General features: G+C 37.5%; 2 protein-coding genes and 1 long non-coding RNA gene across 4 annotated transcripts; 1 reads left to right on the forward strand and 2 right to left on the reverse strand.

Annotated features, from left to right (window-relative positions):
- Nucleotides 1–9,715: 9,715 nt before the first annotated feature.
- Nucleotides 9,716–10,466, reverse strand: LOC113338050 (S-norcoclaurine synthase 2-like). The gene is made up of 2 exons (XM_026583569.1): nt 10,238–10,466; nt 9,716–10,145 (listed from the first exon to the last, which is right to left on the reverse strand). The coding sequence occupies exons 1-2, from the start codon at nt 10,422–10,424 to the stop codon at nt 9,841–9,843; spliced, it is 492 nt and encodes a 163-aa protein (XP_026439354.1). The 5' UTR covers nt 10,425–10,466; the 3' UTR covers nt 9,716–9,840.
- A 5,133-nt stretch (nt 10,467–15,599) lies between these two features.
- On the forward strand, nt 15,600–22,064 carry LOC113338053 (probable 3-hydroxyisobutyryl-CoA hydrolase 3). Of its 2 annotated transcripts, none has more exons than XM_026583581.1 (13): nt 15,600–15,822; nt 15,945–16,025; nt 16,124–16,192; nt 19,770–19,833; nt 20,054–20,133; nt 20,257–20,340; nt 20,465–20,549; nt 20,676–20,761; nt 20,858–20,979; nt 21,096–21,369; nt 21,478–21,534; nt 21,619–21,660; nt 21,780–22,064. In XM_026583581.1, exons 1-10 carry the CDS (start codon nt 15,793–15,795, stop codon nt 21,268–21,270), a joined length of 876 nt encoding a protein of 291 aa, XP_026439366.1. In that variant the 5' UTR covers nt 15,600–15,792; the 3' UTR covers nt 21,271–21,369; nt 21,478–21,534; nt 21,619–21,660; nt 21,780–22,064. The 2 variants fall into 2 exon arrangements, with proteins under 2 accessions (XP_026439366.1, XP_026439358.1); XM_026583573.1 differs by having other exon boundaries at nt 15,600–15,779.
- On the reverse strand, nt 17,688–19,484 carry LOC113338069. Its single transcript, XR_003354583.1, has 3 exons — nt 19,317–19,484; nt 19,026–19,077; nt 17,688–18,282 (listed from the first exon to the last, which is right to left on the reverse strand). It is a non-coding gene; the product is annotated as an uncharacterized LOC113338069 (long non-coding RNA).
- Nucleotides 22,065–25,393: the final 3,329 nt, after the last annotated feature.

Below are 25,393 nucleotides of genomic sequence, written 5' to 3' on the forward strand. Positions count from 1 at the left end.
TACCCAATGATCCCTGCTTCAAGATTTAAACAGTTAACTTGTCGGCCATCTAAAGATTAAACTAAATGGGTTTAACAAAGCATAAAGTGAAAAATTATTCGACAGTGACATGAAAATTGATGGCCATGTACCCTCTACGCAGAAAAAAAGCATTGTGGTACTAAACAATATAATCTTCCTGCACAACATGCATGCATAGTATTCAGATAGGGTTAGATTGTGCAAGAAACAGATATTGCATGTGGCCTTGATCCCCACTGGAGTTGCTGAGTGCACTATCACTCCTCCCTCTTTTTTCGTCATTCTCTCATGGGATGCATGTGTACATCTGTAAAGTTTATGCTTTGGTTAGTAAAGGATCGGAAAAGGTGATTAGAGAACGTGGTGATCAATATTGTAATCCGGAGGCTAATTATTATTTCTGACATACTAATCTAGCACGGCGGCTTTATGGAATTAGACTATATAAGTATCTTCATTATCATCACTAACATTCTCACAACCAAGGTATTGAAAGCGCGGAATCGAGCGTGAAGCGCTTTTTACTTTTAGGAAGCGAAGCCTATGTGGAAGCGTGAAGCGCCGTTTTATGGTTAATGTTTGAAGCGAATGTTTTGTTATAAACAAATTAGTCGTAACTAGTAATTATAAAATTATTATGAAGATAATATCTGTATAAATTTTATATAAGTCTAATTTTTATCAAAAACAAAGCGTGTGTACACCAATTCAACCTACTCTAAACGAGTGGGAGGTGGGGTGTTCGATAAGCGTGACGCGTACGCTTTATGAAAGATGCGCTTCACATGACCGCTTCGGAGCGAAATGTTGAAATTTAAAGCGAAGCGTACGCTCCGAAGCGTGAGGCGTACGCTTTTAAAAACCACGGCTTAATCAATTATAAGTGAAACTCAATCATATAGGTGATCATGGCTAATTACAAAATTGCGAGTGTTTTTTCATTGTAGTATTATGCCTAATAAGCATACATTCATCAGCAGCCAGAACTCCTCCTGGTTTTCAACCTGGAAGTGCTACCACTGTTATTGATGCGGCTGCAGGGAGTGCTATCTCTGTTGATGTGGCTGCAGGAAGTGTTATCAATGTTGATCGCGTTCGACGTTGTAGACGTGGTGGTCCTCGTGCTGCTAGTGATGGTGATGATTCCGATGAGCAGGAAGTACATGTCAAATAGGCTATGGATGTGTAACACACCACCGGTGGCGCTTCGGTTATGAAAGGGGAAATACCAGACTCTGTATTGCAAAAGAAAACTATATGTCTTTGTATCAATAAGCTTTGATTAATTTGTCAATAGTTGCAACTCTAAGTTCAATTGGATGTGACAAGAGAGTATAATGGAGAAGCCTCAAATTATCACAATAACCAAGCAATTGAGTTTGTACATTTTTAAGCTCGTATTATATATAACTCGATCGTGCCAACAAAAACAAGCATAACTAATCAAGAAAATAAAGCTAAAATGAAATACCAATCAATTCTGGAATACTAATCTTGACCTATATTGTAAAAAGCGCCCTGAGCGCTTGCCTAGCCTAGAAAAAAAGGCGCCTTGTATTGATGTAGATATTTAATTTTTCTTCGGGGCATCTAGGCGCTAGGGGAGGTGCCTGGTGCTAGGAATCTTCAGAAAGACGGGAAATTCGCTGATTTCGCTCCGCCATTGAAGGCGTCAAGTTATTCTTCAAATCTCCAACTTTAGCTTTCCTGAAGAATACATTGTTTCCAAAATTATGTGCTGAAATCCCATTCATGCTCACATCTGAATTCTTCATGAAATCAAAGTTTGTGAAAGGACAATAGTCTCATATCGTTATAATCCGCTTAATTAACTTAAAATATAATATATAAGGGCATATTCACTCATTGCCAATTGGTTTTGAGTTGGATGCCCGCAGACTTTAACATCGTATTAGAGCTAAGCCCCAGACCCAGACCTGCGTACGTCGGGTGTAGGCCGAATTATTGGCCGAAGTGTTTAACCTACTTTGTCACTTGTATAACTGGGGTGTAGGCCATACTGGCTAAGGATGCTTGGTCTAACCATCCAACTGTCAGTCAACTCATTTTGCGGGATTTGAATTCTATTATTAGCTTGAAAGCTCGGGTTTCTAAATGGCTCACTACAAGCCATTTACAAAATCACCTAGTTACCGCTATGAACACTGCATGGTGTATTTGGAAAGAAAGATGCTCCAAAGTCTTTGAAGACAAAGTGCTTAACCCACAGGCCACAACTAGGACTGCTCTTAGATTCTCGAATGAAACTGCCAATACTCTAGTGTCTGTGCCTATTGTTCATAACACTACTTCTTCTTTAGACAACGAGACTAACTTCATGCAAAATATTTCAAATGATAGTCCAGTCTTATTTTGTGATGCTTCTTTAGATATGGATACTAACAAATTTGATATTGGTATTGCGCCAATGAAACCTATAAAGAAATATTGGTTTGGGTTTTGAATCTCATACAACTGTAATGAGATTGATTTCATTATGTTGTATATATATTGATTATACAGATATATAGAATGAGTAAAGATCCTAATACTATAATTACATCAAGAGAATTAAATGTATTCTTATAAATAAAAAAAAGAAATTAAAACTAATTACATCAATATTACTCTTTACATTTACTAATTATCTTTCCATATTCTTATTTGCATGTATTCAATCACATATTATTCTTTGCATGCATACTAATCTTCTTTCCATATTCTTCATTGCATGTATTCAATCACATTTTTTTTTTTGCATGTGTTAATCTTATTTCCAAGTTTATCAAGGGACTAATAAACTTAATACCCCCTCTGAAGTTGGAGCGGTAGAGCCTGAACGAACCCACAACTTGCTAACTAGACAACCAAATTGCGGAGCTCCCAAAGGCTTAGTGATAACATCAGCCAGTTGATCAAAGGACAGAAGATTTTTTGGTAGAATCAATCCACTTATTAACTTTTCACGAATAAAATAACAATCAATCTCAATGTATTTAGTACGCTCGTGAAATACCGGGTTTTGGGCAATATGAATTGCTGCTTGACTATCACAAGAAATAGTGATAGGAAGAGGACAAGAAATGTGCATGTCTTTGAAGAGATAAACTAACCATTGAAGCTCAGCGGTTAGATTTTCCAAAACACGATATTCAGCTTCAGCTGATGAACGAGCCACAGTAGGCTGTTTCTTTGATTTCCAAGAAATTGGACTATTACCTAAGATAACAAAATATCCAGTGGTAGATAGTCAAGTAATTGGCATCCTTCCCAATCAGAGTCTGTGTAACCGTGAAGGGATGGAGAACTGGATGAGGATAGAAATATGCCATGTCCAATAGTTCTTTTGAGATAACGTAGAATATGCTGAGAAGCATCCATGTGAGTTGATCTTGGATTCTGCAAAAAGTGACTCAGATAATTGACTGAGTAAGTGATGTCAGGACGAGTGACAGTAAGATGTAATAGACGACCAATGAGACAGCGAAAAGAGCTTGGATCAGTTAATTCCATGTCGTCAGTAGGAAGTAACTTGAGACGTGTATCCATTGGAAAAGCTGAAACACGGGCCCCTGTAAGGCCAAAATCCTTAAGAATATCAAGAATATATTTACTTTTACATAGAAAAATACCTTTTGAAGATCTGGATACTTCAATGCCCAAGAAATATTGCAAACGACCAAGATCTTTGATTGAAAAATGAGATGCAAGGCGCAACTTGAGAGAATTAATGAATTCATTATCAGTGCCAGTTGATAACGATATCATCAACATAGACAAAAACAAAAATTGATGTTGTTCCCTTATGATATGTGAAAATCGAATTATCACATAATGATTTTTGAAAACCTTCAGATAGTAAAACCGAAGAAAGTTTGGCAAACCATTGACGAGAGGCTTGTTTAAGGCCGTAGATAGACTTTTTGAGTTTAAAAACCTGAGACTCACCTTTGCGTGCTAAACCAGGGGGTATCTTCATATAAATTTCTTCATCTAGGTCCCCTTGAAGAAACGCATTGTTGACATCTAATTGATGTAAAGACCACCCTTTGATAGCTGCAATAGATAGTAATACACGGATAGTGACCAGTTTAGCCACTGGTGCAAAGGTATCGTAGTAATCGATACCTTATTGTTGAGTATAACCTTTGGCTACAAGAAGAGCCTTATATCGCTCAATAGTGCCATCAGCATTGAATTTTATTTTGAAAACCCATTTACATCCAATGGCTGTTTTACCAGGTGGTAAGTCAACAAGTATCCAAATATTATTAGCTTCTAAAGCCATGGAAGCACGCCATTTAGGAAACTTGTTTGCTTGAGAAAATGATTTTGCTTCTGCAGTAAGGATTACAAAATCTAGAAATGCTTGAAGAAATGGAGTGAATTTGTCAAAAGACAAATAATTTGTCATAAGATAAAGCGAGGTTGATTTGCTCGCAGTAAGGGAACAATGATAATCCTTTAAGTATGGTGGTGGATTATGAACCCGAGATGGACGAGTATGTGTTTCACGTACTGCAGATTCTGGCAAAGGAACAACCGAATTATATTGTGTCATGTCAGATGGAGATGGAGAGCTATGCTCGGTGGCAGAAGATTGTCTTGGAGATACTACAGTCGATGGATGCACTGATGAATGATGAGTATCTGAAGATGTATATGTAGATGATTGATTTTATGAACCACATTGAATAACAGATTTCTGGGCAGTGGAAAGATCTGACTTCCTGGAAGGAAGTGATTGTTCAGAATGAGGCAGTGAACAAGAATTATGAGACTGAGTAGAGGTGGAAGTTTCACAGTGTTGTTGTGTGGAAGATAAAGGAGTGAGTATGGAGTCATAATATATATACTTGGATTGGTATTCTGACACAGGAATAGATAAAGATTGAGAAGTAGATAAATCATGAAAGAGAAAGATAGTTTCATGAAATACTACATCACGGGATACATAGGTAGATTTTGATTCAAGATCATAAATAGTGTAGCCTTTCTGTCCATATGATAGTCAAGAAATATGCCCGGCTTGGCACGTTGATCAAACTTGTTAGTTATGCGAGTGTTTCTGCTAAAACAAAGACAGCCAAAAACACGAAGTGAAGAATAATCTGGAGGTGAATGCAGAAGAATTTCATGTAGAGATTTATGTGATAAAACTGGTGTTGACAGTTTATTGATAAGATATGTAGCATCCAAAATACACTCACCCCAGAAACGTATGGGTAAGTTGGCTTGAAATCGTAATGCTCGTGCTACATTAAGCAAATGAGGATATTTTCTTTCACCAATTTCATTTTTTTGTGGAGTGTAGATACAACTGGTTTGATGTAGAATACCATTATGGTAAAACCAAGATTGGAGTTCAGTAGATTTGAACTCAGACCCATTGTCAGACCTAAAAATCGGAAGATGAGGGATGAGTAATGTATTAATACCAGAGGAGATACTGGTGATTTTCTGCCCATATTGTTTTACAACAAAGACAAAAAAATATTTGAGAAACTTTAAAGTTTTAGACTTTACTTTCATCAAAAACACCCAAGTACATCTAGAATAGCCATTGACAATTGTTCAAAAGTACTTGGTACCAGTTAGAGATGCAGTGAAGAAAGGTCCCCAAATGTCAGCATGTATTAATTGGAAAGGATGCTTAGAGAAAGAAGCACTTTTATTAAATTTAACGCGAGTTTGTTTTGGCCCGGGGCATACATCACATAAGTGTTTAAACGAAGAATGAATGTAAACAAATTTGCGAGCTAAAAGATTAAAACAATCCTCATTGGGATGGCCTAGACGACAGTGCCAAGTATCGAATGGCTTATTTGCATCTAGAGAAGAAACAGATGGTTGGAAAAAAAATGATAAAGGCCAGCAATTCTCCTACTCCATCCAATCTCCATTCTCGTGTGAAGGTCCTGAAAGATACAAGACTGATGTGAGAATATGATACAGCAGTTTGTTGTGCTTGTAGGTTGACTTACAGATATCAAGTTGAATTTAAAACTTGGAATATGAAATATATTGAGTAATTGAACATTGGGAGATAAATTGATTGTCCCAATATGAGTCACAGAAATGTTTGAACCATCTGGTAATTGAACCGTGATTAGGTTTATAACTAACGTATAAAAAGAAAAACAAGAAAGAGTAGAGCATATGTGATGAGTAGCTCCACTGTCTATAATCCAAACAACAGAAGAACAAGTTAGGGAAATACCTGCAAAGTTTGCAAATGGAGTGACGCAATTATCTGCATTTTCTGGTTCAAGCAAGGACATGAGTCTTGCATATTGAGCAGCAGTTATACCCGGAGCAGCATGTGTAGCCGGAATAGCAGCAGCAACAACAACATAAGCAGGAGATGAAATATCCCGTCATCTAGGTGGATCCTTTGGGTAGCCATTGAGTTTCCAACAGGTAGTCTTAGTGTGTCCATGCTTATTTTAGTGGTCACAAAATGGTCTTTTCCTTTTGTGTGTAGCGTTGCCAGGACTAGGGTTGATGCCAGGATTGAAATAAGACCTTGGATTTGGTCTAGCTGAATAAGAGTCACTGCGAGATACATTGAGTGTTGCAGATTCAACATGAGTAATGGAGGATGATTTTATACCTTGTTGTGCTTCCTCCTGCCTTACAAGATTGTATAGCTTTACTGCAGATGGCATTGGCTCCATTAACAGGCATTGACTGCGGAGAGCAGAAAAACGATCATGAAGACCCTGTAGGAATTCTATTGAACGATCTTGATTGTGGTGATCTACAAAATCCTTGCCTGCTCCACAGATGCAAGGGACGAGAGGCCTGAATGAATCCAGTTCATCCCAAAGATACTTGAGCCGAGTGAAATACATTTCAATATTTATATTTTCTTGTTTCAATGAAGATATTTATTGTTTTAGAGAAAAAATCTTAGGATCATTAGTATGAGAGGATCGGTTTTTGATCTCTAACCACTGGTCTCTTGCAGATGGGAATGACTGAACACTCCCACGGATTTCTGGGTCAACTGAGTTGGCAACCCAGCTACCAACTAAGTCATATGCTCGAGTCAAATGGGAAAGATCAATTGGATTAATGGGTTTCACAATGGATCCATCAATATAACCTAGTTTGGCTTTAGCACTTAGGGCCTTTTTGATTCCTCTTTCCCAGATGGAATAGTTATCACTGGTGAGAAGTGGGGCGAAGATGACAGTGGTAGGATTGTCAGCCGGATGAACTTAATATGGGCTTGATGGAGATAGACCTGATTCCCTATTAGGTGGATTATTGATGGGAGGTGGAGGAGGTAGAGTTTCATCCTCAACAACCATTGTTGATGCAGTTGAAGAGAATTGAGAAAAAAAAAATCTATTGGTTTGAATTTTGAATTTTGAATCTCATATAACTGTAATGAGATTGATTTCATTATGTTGTATATATACTGATTATATAATTACATCAAGAAAATTAAATGTATTCCTATAAATAAAACAAAGAAATTAAAATTAATTACATCAATATTATTCTTTGCATGTACTAATCTTCTTTACATATTCTTATTTGCATGTATTCAATCACATATTATTCTTTGCATGCATACTAATCTTGTTTCCATATTCTTCGTTGCATGTATTCAATCACATATTCTTCTTTGCATGTGTTAATCTTCTTTCCAAGTTTATCAAGGGACTGATAAACTTAATAACCTACAGGTGAATTCAAAGGCAGCAAATTAGTATATGGAATGGAGGCAAGCCCTGAAGCTGCTGAAAGCTGTGCTCTTCTAGAAGTTTCCAAATGGATCAGAGAAATGAATCTTCAGAATGTTTACTTAGTTAGTGATGCCAAAATGTAATGGCATATCTTAATAATAACAGAGGCCAAACTAGTTGGGCCTCCTTCTCAGGCCTAGATAATTGTTTATTTCTTTTAAAAGATGTTCATTTGATCAGATTTAAACATATCAAAATATCTCTTGATGGTGCTGCAGATTTAGCTGCTAAGCACAGTAGAATTGGAAATATAACAAGAAAGTGGGATGAAAACAATTGTCTCTACTTTCTTCAAAATGCTGTAAACTCTCACTAAGTAATGAAAATTCCTTTTTTACCAGCAAAAAAAAAAAACTTAAAATATAATATAGAACGGCCGCTCCACTAATTTCCAATTGGTTTTGAGTTGGATGAGACTTTAACAAAGTTACATAGGTTTAATATTCCGTTAACCAAGCCACTCCCTTCTTCCCCCAATGAAAATGGATGACGCAAAAACATGTGGCAGAGAAAAAAAAGTGGAGAAGGCTATCCGAAAATGCTATGTAGCCCCCGGTTTTATATCCCAACATTTTACACCGTTTACACGTCAAAATTGTATTGGCTCATTCCTTAAAATAGGCCCCCCTATTTCTCCTAGTGGGGTAGAGTGGAAAGGAACAATGGTGGATCCGATTGCCACATATTGGTGTATGTAAATGGGATATGAAACCGGAGTCCCTGTAGCAGCTTCGAAGGTTATCGGATATCCCGACTGAAACTTCTGTCCTTCTCTTCGTTTGATGCTAATCAAATACTCGAGCACAATTTACATTATCCATAGTGACGTGATGACATCACTGCCTACGGAAATTTATAAAGAAACGGACAAAGTAAGACCCATGTCATGTAACTTTGGATAAAATGAACAAGCATAAATACTATACAAAAAAACCGCTCACAAAAATCAATTGGCAATGAGTGGAGTGATCCATGTCATTCGGTCTTAGACGTGGATCTGCGCACGTGTGGGTCATGGGTATGCAGGTGACATTTGGTCATGGTCCACCCCACATACAGGTCATACGAGTGACCAGTCATTCGGTCACGGGTGCACAAGTGAACCAGTCATTTGGTCACGGTGACCACTAATTCGGCCTACACCCCGTGTACGGATCTAGCTCTGATACCATGTTAAAGTCTACGAGCATCCAACTCAAAACCAATTGGCAATTAGTGGAGCGGCCCTTCCATATTATATTTAAGTTAATTAAGCGGATTATAGCGATGTTGAACTATTTGTCCTTTCACACGCCCTCTCACGTGTAAGGCCAGTCACTGGGCCTTACACGTGAACTTACGTACGAGTTACCAGTCCATCAGTAACAGGTGTACACAGGTGAGTGACTAAATTAGGGGGTAAGACCTCGGCCAGTATCGGCACTGGCCTACACCCGAGTGTACAAGTGACAAAATCGGTTAAACACTTCGGTCAGTAACTCGGCCTACACCCGACATACGCAGGTCTGGGTCTGGAACTTAGCTCTGATACCATGTCAAAGTCTACGGGCATCCAACTCAAAATCAATTGGCAATGAGTGGAACGGACCTTTCATATTGTGATCGAATGTACAACCATCGGAAAATAGTGGTGGGATTAAGTGTAGGCCGGTATATGTATATACCAATATGTAAATATCATCGTTAAAATAAACATTAGTGTACTACTGTACAGTTGTAAAGCCAACTCCGGTTTAAAGCAATCTAAAACTTCACGACCGTAATTCATAACCACCGGCCTAACTACAGTTAGCTTGCAGATAATTGGCATGTATTTGTTGAGAATTACAAGTAGGGGACGAGATAAATGTGGGAATTACGCACCCAGCTGTTTTTTATTTTGTTGAGGTGCACAATTCAGATTCAAAATGTATTTCTGAATTAATATTTTTGCATGTCTTTTTATTTATGTCATATATTTGATACATCAGTAATGATCACTTTTTCCTGGATGTTTTCTAAAGTATAAAGTAACCGACATGCATGGAAAATCATATTATGCAAAGTCAGGCTTGCAGCCAACTTAATTAGCTGCTCTTGCGTTTTTCTCCGTGACATGTTTTGAAACCCATCGAGCTAGGGTAACACATCCATCAAAGTAGGTGTGAAGATGACCATAAACACTAGTTGCTAAGTCATCATTGATTTCGTACTTAGTGACTACCTTGATGACGCATGAACTTTTTTCCTTTACTAGTATCTCGAAGCTTGTCTTAGAGAATGTGCATCCCATTTCCAAGTATCCACCTTCAATTGTTTGCAACTCCTTAAGACGCTTGTCGTGATCGACAGTCAGAATCTTCTCTTTAAACGGAGGTAAACAATATCCTGCTCCGATACAAACATATGGTTTTAGCACTTATAATCTTTACAATATGTAATTAAAAAATTGATGATTTTATTAATGTTTCGAAATGTACCTGGAAGAAGCACAAGACGCATGATACTACCAACGGTATAGCCATCACCTTCTAAGATATCCTTGCTTTTGAGGATATTTTGAAGAAATTGAACGGCTAAAGTAGGGAAGTTAGGGGAGCTATAGATTTCCCAAACATAATCTGCACAAGCATCTACCTCTAACTCGCTTATAAACTCGTATCTCATTTTATCTAGTTAATCTATCTATAGCTAGATAGTAGCTAACCTTATTTCTTAATTAATGAGTAATTGTTCATCAAACCTAATTTTGTTGGTATTTATAAGTAAACATGCACAAGCGTTTCCCTTCCGCAAAAAATGGATTTTCATCTGGGACGTCCTCTTCGGATCCACATAAAAGCATTTTCGTTTGTTATACAAGTAGGTAATCTCTGTTTGTCGCCAAAAGTCACATTTTTTGTGTGTGTTAAAAGCAACAACTGACAGTCATACCTTCACTTTCTTACAAATAATTAACATCTACTAATCAACGGTGGTATCAGTTCTTCATTTTCTAGAAAACAATTAACATCTACTAATCGACAATCATATTATTGGAGATATGCATATATATATATATGTATATTATTGGAGATACGCATATATTTATATTTATGGTTACGTGATAAGTTAAGTGAGGACTAATATTATTTTGTGTAAATATGCTAATCAATATGTATTAGGATATCTATCTATTTAGCTTTCGAAGAACAGAATTGTAATCCAAGATTTTGATAATAACAAAACTTCAATTCTTTACCTTGTCGTTTCATGGTATCAGAGCAGGCTATTTGTGTCGAGTCAGTTGACTGCACCTTTATTCCGCATCACCTGATTTAATTATCTACGTGTTTGTAAGACCCGCCGAGGCTACACGTGAGAGGGCGTGTTGAGATTATTAGTCCCACATGGTTGGGTTATTTAAGATCCTGCAGTTTATAATATATTAGGACCTCTCCACTCATTGCCAATTGGTTTTGATTTGGATGTCCGCAGACTTTAATATGGCATCTGAGCCAGATTCGAAATAAACCTAAAATTGATTCGATTTCAAATTATACGGGTATGATGATTTCTCCGGTGAAATTGAATAGTGATAATTATGAACAAGATGAACAAGTCGTTGTTAATACATCACTTATGAATACTGATGCAAATTCAACTGGAAGCTATCTTTCTTCACAAGATCGACTACCACTTGCTAATGCACTCACTGATGCATAGTGGGAAGCTATTGTGAATATGTTTAATTCTTCAAATAAGGAGGGCTCGAATGAAAATTTTTCTAGGAAATGGATACTTGATACAGGGGCTTCGAGACATATGACAGGGGGTAAAGAGTTCTTTTGCAAAACATATCAAATAGGTTTTTGTTCCGTAAAACTTCCAAACGGCGTGTACACAGCTGCTTCATGTGAACGCACTGTGGTGTTTGGAAAAAATATGAGATTATATCGTGTTTTATATGTCCCTAATCTTCACTGCAATTTGATTTCATTAGCGTGTTTAATTAAAGATCTGAAACGTATTGTCACTTTGACTGATAAGTTGTATGTGATACAGGACCGCACTACGAGGATGTTGATTGGTGTTGGTGAGGAACGAGATGGGGTCTATATCTTCCACAGTGGAGCGCAAATTATGACACATCGAGTTACTACTGGTGAAAATTATTACTTATGGCATAAGCGTTTAGGTCATCCTTCTAATAAGATTATTTCTTTGCTTCCTGGTATGAATAAAGTTGATTGTCAGAAATTTCTCAATGAACCATGTGATACTTGTTTTAAGGATAAACAAACACGTGCTAGTTTTCTTATAAGTGAGAATAAAGCAAATGACATCTTCAGTTTAGTTCATTGTGATGTATGGGGTCCGTATCGTACATCGTCTTCTTGTGGTGCACATTATTTTCTTACTATTGTTGATGATCATTCTCGCTGTGTCTGGGTTTATTTGATGGCATATAAAACTGAGGTGGTGAAAAATTTTCAGAGTTTTTGTGCTATGGCTAAGACACAATTTGATAGACATGTTAAGAAAGTTCGCAGTGATAACGGTACTGAATTTCTTCCATTGATTCCATTTTTTTCTGAACAAGGAATAGAATTTCAAACTTCATGTGTAGATACGCCACAGCAAAATGGGCGAGTGGAACGAAAACATCGTCATATATTGAATGTAGCACGTGCTTTGCGATTTCAAGCAAATTTACCTCTTCGGTTTTGGGGTGAGTGCATTCTAACCGCTGCTCATATTATTAATCGCACGCCTACTACCTTGATCGATGGGAAAACTCCTTATGAAATGTTACATAGAAAGCCACCTATTTATACTCATATTCGAGTATTTGGATGTTTGTGTTATGCAAGTATTTTCCCTCGTGATTGTAACAAGTTTAATCCACGAAGTCGACGTTGCATATTTTTTGGTTATCCTTTCGGAAAAAAGGGTTGGCACTTGTTTGATTTGGAAACCAAACAATCTTTTGTGTCTCGCGATGTAGTTTTCTTTGAAAACAAATTTCCTTATCATGTTGTTCCTTTGGATAATAATAATGAAGAATCCCAAATTGAATTGGATAGAAGTTTAGAAATCTCTGGAGAACAACCAGACTTATTGTTTTCTGACGGTACTGCTAATCTGGGTAGTTCTTCAGGTACAAGCGGACAGAAATTGTCCGATACAGCCGTACATAAATCCACAGCTAGTGACAGTACCACAACTCCAGGCAGTAATGTACAGATGTTGTCCGGTGATGGTACAATTGGTCCAGGAAGTAAAGAACAGACGTTGTCCGGCAGTGACGACATAACTGTTCTAGGCAGTGAAAGAAATGTTGTGCGGGATCCGTCTCATAGTGAGGGAACTACTGTACCAAGCAGTAAGACACGACATTTGTCTAGTAGTGACAGAACTACTACTCCATTTAATGAGGTACTGGATTTGTCTAGTAGTGCTAGAAGTCCAATAGTCACAGCAAGTGACAGAATTCCAAATGTTACGGACGGATCATTAGTTACCGTAGAAGATGGTTTTGTCTCAAATGGGCCCAGCAAGACATGTCAGATATTGCAGAAAGGCAAAATCTGGTCCGTTATTCTTCTGATGCAACTGTAACTCCTGATACTGAAAGTGACGTTATTAGTGTTAATTCTGATAAGGCAGTTCGACGTAGTGTTCGGTCTCGGTTTTCTAATACACGGTTAAAGGATTATGTATGTAACACCATTCAAGCTATAGACCCAGGCTCTTCTACTCCGCACTCGTCAACGTTCTCAGGTACGCCTTATCCCATAACTAATTATGTGTCTTGTGCAAAAAATTTCACTAATCATACTCGTTTTTTGGCGGCGATTACTACTCTTAAAGAACCTAGTAGTTATGCGGAGGCTGTTCGTCTTCCTTGTTGGCGTGTAGCTATTTCTAAGGAAATTAATGCTCTTGATAAAAATGGCACGTTGTCTATTACTGATCTTCCGCCTGGGAAGAAGGCTATTGGTTGTAAATGGGTTTACAAAATTAAATATAATTCTGATGGCAGCGTAAAAATATATAAAGCTCGATTGGTTGTTCTTGGTAATAGACAGGTTGAAGGGGTTGATTACCATGAAACCTTTGCTCCCGTAGCCAAAATGGTTTCGGTTAGAACTTTTTTGGCAGTCGCAGTGGCTCAAAATTGGGAGTTGCACCAAATGGATGTCCACAATGCCTTTCTACACGGCGATCTTGATGAGGAAGTATATATGCAACTTCCTCCAGGCTATTCGACTACTTCTTCGGGCAAAGTATGTCGTCTTCACAAATCCTTATATGGTCTTCGTCAAGCTCCATGTAATTGGTTTGCTAAGCTTGCAAGTGCTCTTAAGGCTTTTGGGTTTATACAGTCTTATGCTGATTACTCTTTATTTACTCTACGACGAGGTGAGAATTCCATTAACGTACTTGTTTATGTTGATGATTTGATTATTGCTGGGAATAATTCCGCTGCTATTGCTACTTTTAGGACATACTTAAGTCGGTGATTTCATGTGAAAGATTTAGGTCCTCTCAAGTATTTTTTGGGTATTGAAATATCTCGAGGTACTGATGGTATATTTTTATCTCAAAGAAAATATACTTTGGATATACTTTCTGAGACTGGACTTCTTGGAGCCAAACTAGCTGCTTCACCCATTGATCAACATCATCGTTTGGCTCTAGATGATGGACCTTTCTATTCAGAATCATCTCAGTATCGCCGACTTATTGGACATTTGATTTATTTGACCATTACGCATCCTGAATTGTGTTATTCGGTACATATATTGGCTCAATTCATGCGATCTCCTCGAGTTTCACATTGGAAAGCTGCTCTTCGAGTTCTTGTTATCTTAAGAGTCATCCAGGTCAAGGGATTGTTTTACGCAAGGATAGTGCTCTCAACTTACTGCTTATTGTGATTCTGATTGGGCGTCCTGTCCTCTTAGTCGTCGTTCGCTTACTGGTTACTTTATTTTCTTGGGAGGCTCACCTATATCTTGGAAGACAAAGAAGCAACATATAGTATCTCGTTCTTCTGCAGAGGCCGAGTACCGTTCCATGGCGCATACTTGTAGTGAGCTCACGTGGCTAAAGGCGTTATTGATATCTCTAGGTGTGTTTCATTCTCAACCTATGTGCCTTTACTGTGATAGTCAATCCGTTCTTCATATTGCTGCTAATCCTGTTTTTCATGAGCGCACCAAACACATTGAGATTGATTGTCATTATGTGCGCGATAAAGTTCAATCCGGTGCTATTATTACTTCTCATGTTCGCACAACCGCTCAGCTTGCAGACATTTTCACCAAAGCTCTTGGACGTCCTCAATTTGAGCTACTTCTTCGCAAGTTGGGCATTCGTGATTTTCATGCTCTAACTTGACGGGGAGTATTGGAGATATGCATATATATATATGTATATTATTGGATATATATATATATATATATATATATATATATATATTTATGGTTACATAATAAGTTAAGTGAGGAATAATATTATTTTGTGTAAATATTCTAATCAATATGTATTAGGATATCTATCTATTTAGCTCTCGAAGAACAGAATTGTAATCCAAGATTTTGATAATAACAAAATTTCAATTCTCCACCTTGTCGTTTCACATATCGATTGTTCACTTTTTATAAACATTTAACTTCTATTAATTGATGGTCATATCGATCGATCACTTCTTTAAAAACGACATCTACTAACCGCAAGTCATACATATACTTGCACTTCTTTAAAAGCATCATCTATTAACTAATAGTCGTATCTATGTCATGCATAAACCTGTAGAGTCCAACGAACTAATCAGGTCAAATGAAGTGTCGTATAGGTGATGAATATCAGAAAACACAAGACTTCGAAGCTCAAGCTAAGCCTCAGTTATTGCAATTCTTGACCCGAGGATGTTATATAAGGAATATGAAGATCAGACAAACACAAGAGCACCAACTAGTCATATGGAGAAGTAATCCCAAAGGTTCGATATATACAAAGCAGAGGAAATACAAGGTGCAAAGGCTATATGGCAACTCACGGTGCCGTAGTTGACCATGTAATTAAAATACTTATAATTCCTTCATATAAGTCAGTGAATTTAAAATTAGTCATATGATTATTAAAACAATAACAGAAATATGTTTGTAGATTCACAGTTCATTCTTTGATGTTGCACAGGTTCTGGTGGAAGAGAATTTGCATGCTAGAACAATAATCCTAAATAGGGCTCACAGGTTGAATGCCCTGTCATATCAAATGGTAACTATTGTGTTTAGATGAAGTATATAATTCGAAGAGAAGAACGAAATTCTTACATTTATGGACTTCTGATGGATTGATCATTGATGGCTTGTTAGGTATCTCGGCTACACGAAGTTTATACAGCTCGTGAGAAGGATCCTGAAGTCAAGTTGGTGATTCTAAGGGTAGGTACCTTCATTGTGTTCTCCACCAGAGTTATCGGCTTTGTTACCAACATTTCTCTATCTTTTTGTTCGATCGGTATTTATCTAAACCCAACCAGATTTTGTGCCCGTGCTACGCACCGAGCGGACGTGAAAACCATCCACCATCATTTTTTTTTCTTTTAACCATATTTTTTGTTTGGTGTGATGCGGTTTCCCCTCGCCCGTCATGCATTTTTTATTTGGTATCGCGGGACTTCGCCCCGTCCCGATGTGATGCATTTTGATTTGGTGTGCTTCGATTTCGCTTCGCCCCGTCGTTTAGGATTTTTGATTTGGTATGGCTCGATTTCTCCCCGCCTCGTCCTGATGTATGCTAAGGATTTTTTATTTTGTGTGTCTTGGCTACGCCTCGCCCTGTCCGGCGCATGTTTAGGATTTTTCACTTGGTGTGGCTCGGCTTCGCCTCGCCCTGTCCCGATGCATGTTTAGGATTCGTTATTTGGTGTCGGGCGGCTTCGTCTCGCCCTGTCGCTCAGGATTTTTGATTTTGTAAGATGTAGCTTCCTCTCACCCTGTTGTGCATTTTTTATTTGGTGTAACGGGACTAATTCCTGTTGCGATGTATTTTTGATTTGGTTTGGCTCGGCTTTGCCTCCCCCTACCCGTGACTTAGGATTTTTTATTTTGGTGCATTTTTGATTTGATGTCCGAGCTCACAGATATTATAGGCAGCTGCTTCCTATAGCTCCATAACACAGAGGAGTGTAAGCTAGATTATACTCAAGTGAAGTATGTATAACTTTAATGAATGAATTCACACCACTGTAAAATGAGAGATAATTAATAGTTATTTCATTAGTACTATGTAATATGTACATTTACACGATTCAGTACATCCTACTGTGGGAGATAATCATTAGTTACTTAACTAGTACTATGTACATTAATTTACACAATTCAGTACATCCTAGATTAGCTAGATCCTTGTTGTCTTTCTTCTTCCACGCCATTTCAAACAGATTGCTACAGAATTATAGAGAAAATTGGTTAAAAATATCAAAACATTTCAATATTCATTCACATGCACGGTAAGCAACAATACAGATACACAAAGAACTACTCAAATAAGACTTTCATAAAAAATAAAAAAAAATAAAAAAAAAATAAGAAAAAAAAATCATCCCATAAATGGCTAAAAACATCGGACTCGTTGCTTCAGATACAAAGGTGGATGCAACTCAGCTTTACACACTTTCTTTTTTCTAATGGTGCATCCTGCTTGTAAAAATGATTGCCTCCGTTTCTCCGCCATCTTGTTTAATATGTGCATGTTCTTCACCTGAGATAAACCATGAAAATTCATTAGTTTCTTTTAATACTGTGTTAAGAACTGCAATCCATTAATAAGCTAATCAACAACTCAAATAGAGAGAAACAAACACAATTATAAATAAACTATACAATAGAAGTCTGTTGTCATGGAAATGAGCATGGTGACCATTACCTTGCTTCAGTCTGTTGTTAAAATAACCCATCCAAGCCGAAAACCTTTTGAGAAATCCACATTTGCGAAGCTTAGGAACAGTAAGTTAGAAAACAAATAGCTCATTATTGTGCAACCTTATTGAAGGTGTAATGCATTTTACGCATTTCTAGAAACGGCATTTCGTGTATTATCATTGCAATTGCAAGATTAGTGGATTTAAAAACAAATATAAAATAAGACTGCATTTTAACTTTGATGGTGTTTGAGAGAGAATAAGTTGCAGTGTACCTGGTAGTGGTTTGTTACATTCAATTTCACCTGAATTTGACCAATTTCGGGTGTCTCTGGATCTACACTCGCATGACTAATTGATAGGCATTAATGATATCGAAATATCACGAATATGATCCGCATGCACGCACGATTAGCATGATTAATGTTACCGTGAAACAACTCCAAATCCAAAACACAACTCTATAAGTTTAACAAAAGAAAAATTGCCCAATTTAAACAAAGCAAACATGAAATGGAGAAGATAAACTGTACATGATGGGAATAAAATTGTACTTGTGCCAGAGAAAAAAGAAAGGCCAGGATACCGCAAATTAATCATACTACCAACCTGCAGAAAAAAAACACTTACATAGGTCAGTTCTCTGCGAAAACATAATACAGTGGATATTGTAAAGAAAAGGATAAAAGAACGAAAACAAAATATTTAGTTGTTAACCAAAAGGGTGTCACCATTCTAACCAACCGAACCCGATCAATAATTGTACACTCAAGTTCTCCATATGAAACTATATATGATTGGTAATGCATTCATAGTATACCTACCTAAATTTTTTAAAAATGAGCCACCATATTTAGTAGCCTGACATCAAAATCATGCCAGGTAGTTACGTGACACGCATATTTGCACTAACTTAAAAATTCTACACCTAAAGTTCACCAAGGGATCACGTACAAATTCGATGACTTGCATCCTTAACCTAAAAGAACTTCTCATCATTACATACATTAAGATACTGTTATCGGATGACTTGCATCCTTAACCTAAAAGAACTTCTCAATATATACTATAAGATACTGTTTTAGACCTGCATAATCTAACCTACTCCTCTCACAATGATCAGAAAACTGACACTATTCTGCAGGCTAATATGAAAAAGTCTTCAATTACCCACAAACTTGTTTTGGGATATGATTTTATACACACAAACAACCAAACCAAAAGGTTCTTAACTATTAGCTCTCAATCAGGTTCTTAGCTATTAGCTATTAGTTCTCATTGGAAAATCATGAAAAAAGAAAATTCAGGGATCAAAAGTATAACAAAATAAATTAGGGTTTTTGAAAACTTACCTCGAATTTCTCTTTACTGATCTGCTAATGATAGTTTCAATAGATATTGTACCTGCAAAATTAAATAAAACAAATCGATAATCAAAACAACAAAAAACAAAGTTACTAATCATAACTATCGTGCAAAATAAATAGATGGGATGAGAATACGAAGAAGAAAAGATGTTACTAATCATAACTATCGTGCAAAAGAAATAGATGGGATGAGAATACGAAGAAGAAAAGATGCAGAAAAACTTACCGGATATACAAAAGGGTTGAAAGAAAAAACTTAACAGGGTTAGGGATTACCTTTTACAGTGAAATCGTACCTGCAAAATAAGAAAACATTGAACAATTGTTTTAGGGTTAATGCTAACGGGATTGGAAATAAACTCTTTTCCAAGTTATAACCCCTTGACTAATAGAGTATCGGCAAGTGTTATCTTCAGGTTTAACGTGAAAACTCTTCTCTCAGCCCCCGTGAAAACTCTTCCCAGCGTACGTGAAACCTCTCTTCTCAGCGATCGTGAAAACTATTCTCTCAGGGAACGGTAACGCCCACCATTCAATGTGGGGCCTCATATGAGTTAGGATTTTAAAGGAGTTAGATAGATAGATGTTGAGTACTATCATTGACCACCTCTGACTCTTTTTCCACCAGATGTGCTTAAGTTACTATCTAGGTGTTTGGTTTGATAACTAAACGTTAGGAAATTTTGTCCGAAGTGTCACTAGATTTCACCATATTTAAATTGGTTTCAGGGGAAAGGAAAAGCTTTTTGTGTTGGTGGGGATGTTTCAGAATATTTCTACCGAATCACAGAGGGTAATGGTTCTTTTTGCGATTTTTGGTTGTAGTCATTGTCTCATTTTCCGTCACTCTATGAGAGTTATTGGCCACTATGTCGACTTGTTACTTTTTTGGCTATTCAGATCGATTAAATCAGTGATTAAGAAAAAACGATACCCGTTCATACAAAAAAAAAATTACATCATGGAGATTCATTTTCCATCAGTCACTGAAATAATTCATTTTCATCCACCAGGCCATTGGAAATTAGGTGCAAAGATTTTGGAGAACGTAATCACCTTAATGTACAAAGTTGCGACATTGGGCAAACCCCAGGTGACTTGTTTGCACGCAGCATTTGGGAAATTATTATCAACTAAAAATACATACTCAGTTAATTTTATTAGTTCTTTTTATATAAATTAATATCTATATAAATGTTAAATTAACAAAGAAAAGGTTTCGATCCTTAATGGAATGGTGATGGGAGCTGGATGCGGAATTTCCATTCACGGAAGATTTCGCGTTGTGACCGAGAAAACGGTACTGGTCCTATGTCACGACTGACATTACCCTGAAAGTTGAAACCTCTTAAGTTAAACCTAGCTAGTATGATCTTCTCTCGCACTATGCATTTTATATCTTATGCACGGTTATTATTTTCCAGGTTTTCGCTATGCCGGAGGCTTCCATCGGAGTAATCCCAGATGTAGGGGCTTCTTATTTTCTGTCTAGACTACCTGGCTTCTTTGGTACCGAGAATTAAACTTCAATACTATTTCATTCCCAATATCATTGAAGTTTGTAACGATTGCATGATGTTTCAGCTATATATAGAAACCGCATATACGAGTTAATTAACAAGTATCTTTCTCCAGGAGAATACATTGGTCTTACTGGTGCAAGGTTGGATGGCACTGAAATGCTTGCATGTGGCCTTGCAACTCACTTTGTCCCTTCAATAGTATGATCCTCCTCTAACTTTTAAGCATCAAATACTATATTAATTCCCGCACTTACTTTTGAAATTTGAACTTGCTTAATTACCATCGGCGAGAAGAAATTGAGTTTGCTAGATGAAGCATTAAATAAGGTGAACACAAGTGATCCAGTTGTTATCTCGAAAGTTATTGACGAGTTTTCAGAGAAACCTCCTTTGAAGGAGGGGAGTGCTTATCATAGGTAAATATGATAGGATGTTCTCAATTCGAGATCCTCGTGTATATACCTATTCAATCAAAAAGTTCCTGTGCAGTAGTATTTATGTGGAGATTCAAGTATATGAGTTTTTACTGCAGACTAGACATCATTGATAGATGCTTCTCACAGAAGACAGTGGAAAATGTTATCTCAGCCCTCGTAATTTGGAGACATACTACGTCACTGAAACAACCAGTTCTCTTACATATTTTAAATTTCCTAAATTCTAGAATCACCCACTCCGTACTTCTACTACTTGTTGAAATGGAGTAGGAGACCGAGTCTGAGAAAGAAGGGGATGCTTGGATTCCTGAGGCTCTTCACTTAATGAGAAAAGCATCACCGGTTACTCTTAAAATTTTTCTGAAATCGGTAAAGAAGGGTGTCATTTTTTTCTTTTTTGTTTCAATGATTTGTCATCCTAACTTGTGAGGTGATGCGCTAAGACAGTATTTGTGATACACACATATATATATATAGATTCGAGGAGGAAGATTACAAGGTCTCGCTCAGTGCCTCGCCCAAGATATACTTGAGGTCTCTAAACAAATTTTTTCATTAGTTAGCTAGCATCACATTCCTGCCCAAACTTATATTCTAAGCACGAAACTTTCAATGCAGGGTTACCGAGCTAACTTTTTGCGTAAAGACCGAACTCCAAAGGTTGATGTTCTCGCATTTTCTCTTTAATCGTTAGATGTCATGTCAATAAGTTCTTGTTTAAGTTGTAACATAATTAACTTTCTCGTATGCCTATATATATTATGTTGTATATGTTTCAGTGGGAGCCTTCTAGGTTGGAGCTTATTACTGATGAAATGGTGGACCTTTACTTCTCGAAGGTGGATGATGGTGAGTGGGAAGATCTGGTCCTACCAGTAAGGTCGAACTTGTCGACCTTTACTGTGGCAAAGTTCTAAGGATGTCCAACGATGGTATTGGCTGCAGTTCCGATGCAGATATTTGAAGACCTTTAAATTATGTTTGTTGCCATTAAAAGACCTTTTAAGATATATTTGTTGTCCATATATGTATTAAAATACTTAGGGTTGAAGACCGTTGCAATAAAGCCCTGCTATTGTAATAATTCTCGTCAGCGACGAAAGCAGGATTCATAGACTGGGTGGGCTAAAATAGCAGGATGGGCAAAACACTAAATTTCCAGGAGGGCTATAAAAATGAATTCCTAAAAATATACATGAAAATATGAATTTTGGGGTAGTTTTAGAATTTTGGGGGTGGCTGGAGCACCCCCAAGCCACCCCTAATACCGTCCCTGATTCTCGTGCTATGAATTTTGTAGATACTAAATACCGCACGTCTATTATATGTGAGAAGTAATGGTCCAATGAACGAGCGAAGGTTATCGCGTACAGTATATTTAAGATGACGCATCAGATGACGTCAGAAGAATCACGAGTAAAGTGTGATGATCGTGCGAAGTTATAGAGTACGTGCGAGAAGAGTCAAAGTGTGCGTTAATGACGCACGCCAGATCCGAAAATAAGGGCTTTATTAGCTGTCATCCACTATGTAAAATTCCTATATAAGGGGACCGAGCCACCATGTAAAGGGAGAGATCTTTTTGAGAGCTTAGACTTGGAATTTAGGAGAGAGAAAATTTGTTTGTTCTCCAAGTTAGAGTTCATCTCAAATCTTGTAACCATATTGAAGATTCTATGAATGAATGTATGAATTTTAAGATGATTACTTGAGTTGTTATTAAAGTTTCACTAAGGGTGTGGTTGTAGGATTTCCTGCAACTATATTTTGGCGCTAGAAAACATCTTGGAATGATATATTGTGGTGGGGAAAGTTTAGAAGTTTAAACCTAAAAGTTCAGAAAGATAGTATCAGAAAATAAGAAAACACAAATGGTAAGACAAAATTCTGCAGAAGGACAGGCAGTAACGGTTAGACGGAGCAAGAGAATAGCTGGAAGGAGAAGGAGTGAAATTGCAGATTCATCCAGGATGGGTGAAAGAAATAATCAAGAACATCAAGTCCACCATCCGATTCAACGAGAGCTTGAACCTCAAGAAAATCAAGTTCGCCATCCGATTCAACGAGCGCCTGTACAAGATAACGTTATTGATTACGATAGAGTGAGTGTTCATACTTCACAAACAGATTCAATAGAAGAGAATGAACAAAGAACTGGACAGGGGGACTCGTATAAGGAACTAATGAAGATATGACAATCGAAGAGCTTCGACAGAGGTTGGTTGCAGAAAGAAGGCGAGAGAACGAAGAGCGTGCGAATTTGATGTGCCAGAATAATTAGTTAAGAGAACATAATATAAGATTACAGGAGCAGAAATCGAGAGTACGACTCGCTCAAGGTCAAGATCAAGCAGGAGTACATCACGACGTAGTCAATCTAATCGAAGAGATCTCTGACTAGAACCACCTTTGGATAATATTGGAGAGAATATTCGAGAAGATGATGATTTATAATATCGACGCGATGAATATCGCATAGAGCAACCCCCAATAGATGATCGATACGTGTTGCATAATGAACATAAACAAGGCGAGCGATATCAAGGTGAACAGAATGATCCAGAGCAAAGAAGAATGATACTACAAGGTAGGCAAATGTTAAGAGACCAACGCGAACGCGAAGCTGAGGTCGAAAGGAATATGGTTGTACAAAATCACGCACATGATGAGCGAGAAAGGCGCAAGAGAAGAAAGAATAAGAAGGAAAGAAATTTAAGAACAAGAATTGCTGGATGTTATGCGCGAAAACAACCATGACAATCGATTGAGAAGACGCGAGTTTTAACCGCATACTTCCAAATCAGATTGTGGAAGATGAGGAAGAACAGGGAAGAGCTAGGTTGCAAGAAAGAGAGATGTTGAGGGATCGACACGATCAAGTAGAAGAGGATTAAAGAGAAAGACGGAGACGCCGAAAAGATGCTGAAGAAGAAAGAGAGATGCAGGAGACTATACGTCAAAATAGACATGACAATAGAGTAATGCAAGCAAGACTAAAAAGGCCAATGCAACAAGACCAGATGGTGAATGAACAAATTTTAAGAGAATTAGCGGAAATTAGAGAACTGATGACAACAAGAAGAGAGGGCGGTAGGAGACAGCAGGGAAAACACCATTTGCAAGACAAATACAGATGTCCGGAATACCGCCTAAATGCAATTTACCAGCATTCACCAACATCTTTGATAGAACAACCTGTGCGATACAGCACATAAAAGCATATGTGCGAACTTCATTGTAATAGGAAGATCATGATGCGGTTCTTTGCAAGTATTATCCGGCAAGCTTGTCAGGAGAAGCTTTGAAGTGGTTCGAAGGTCTACCTACTGGAAAAATCAGATCATTCAATCATTTACAGTTAATATTCCTAGGAGCATACATCAGCAATAATGTATTACGACCAGGCATAGAACAAGTATTTGGATTGCGAAGAAGAACAAATGAAGATCTGTGAAGTTTAACCACAAGATGGAGAACTATGTGCAGTGAAATGGCTGGACGAGTGGATGAAAGAAACCTCATATTAGCATTCATCAATGCACTCTTCGCAACATATTTGCTATACACACAAATTTTCAGAATTAAGGAAACCATATCAATGACAGAGTTACGCGAGTATCAAGAAGAATACATCGCGCTTGAGCAAAAGCAGAAAGAAATGGAATCTTATCATGTGACCAATACAAGCACAAAAGCTGGGAAGACGAGTTTACTTCCTAAAATAACGAACACAGTCGCAAGTACATCTCAAGGAAGATACGAAAAAGCGATAAATGAAGATCAACAGAAAATGGTAGCAATGGGTAGTCGAGATCAACAAGAGTGGGAAAGAGAAAAAAAATTCAATAATCGGGGAGGAAATAATAAAAATCAAAGACTTGATAACCAGCCAGAAGGATATGGGGTCCAAAAGCAGTATTTTAATCAAGGTCAAAGAGAAAGTAATTTGGGAGCCTATAAAGATGCCGTAACTTAATGCTACAATATAAAAAATATGGGAAGCTATAATTTTGATGGAAGAAATACCAGCACCACCAAATGCAGGAAATGTGCCACCACCAGGGAGGAGAAGTAGAAAATTTTGTGCTTATCATCGCTTCCATGGTCATACAACAAATAATTGTAGGTACATAAAGAAAATCATATTGCGAATGATAGATCAAGGAAAGTTAGATCACTTTCTGGTACAGCAACAGCAGATTCTACCACCACCACCTCTAGAAGGTCGCATACAAGGCATAGAGACAGGAAGAAATACATATTTGATAGAGATGAGTGCGAAGGCGAAGAATTTATACTGTAATCCGATAATACATTCGTTCAAGAACATAGAAGACTTTCATGATAATGTCTTGAGCAGAGTTTACGTAAGGGATAGTGATGGAAGAGAGAT

The sequence above is a fragment of the Papaver somniferum genome, chromosome 1 (assembly GCF_003573695.1).
Source record: "Papaver somniferum cultivar HN1 chromosome 1, ASM357369v1, whole genome shotgun sequence".
Taxonomy (NCBI): Eukaryota; Viridiplantae; Streptophyta; class Magnoliopsida; order Ranunculales; family Papaveraceae; genus Papaver; species Papaver somniferum.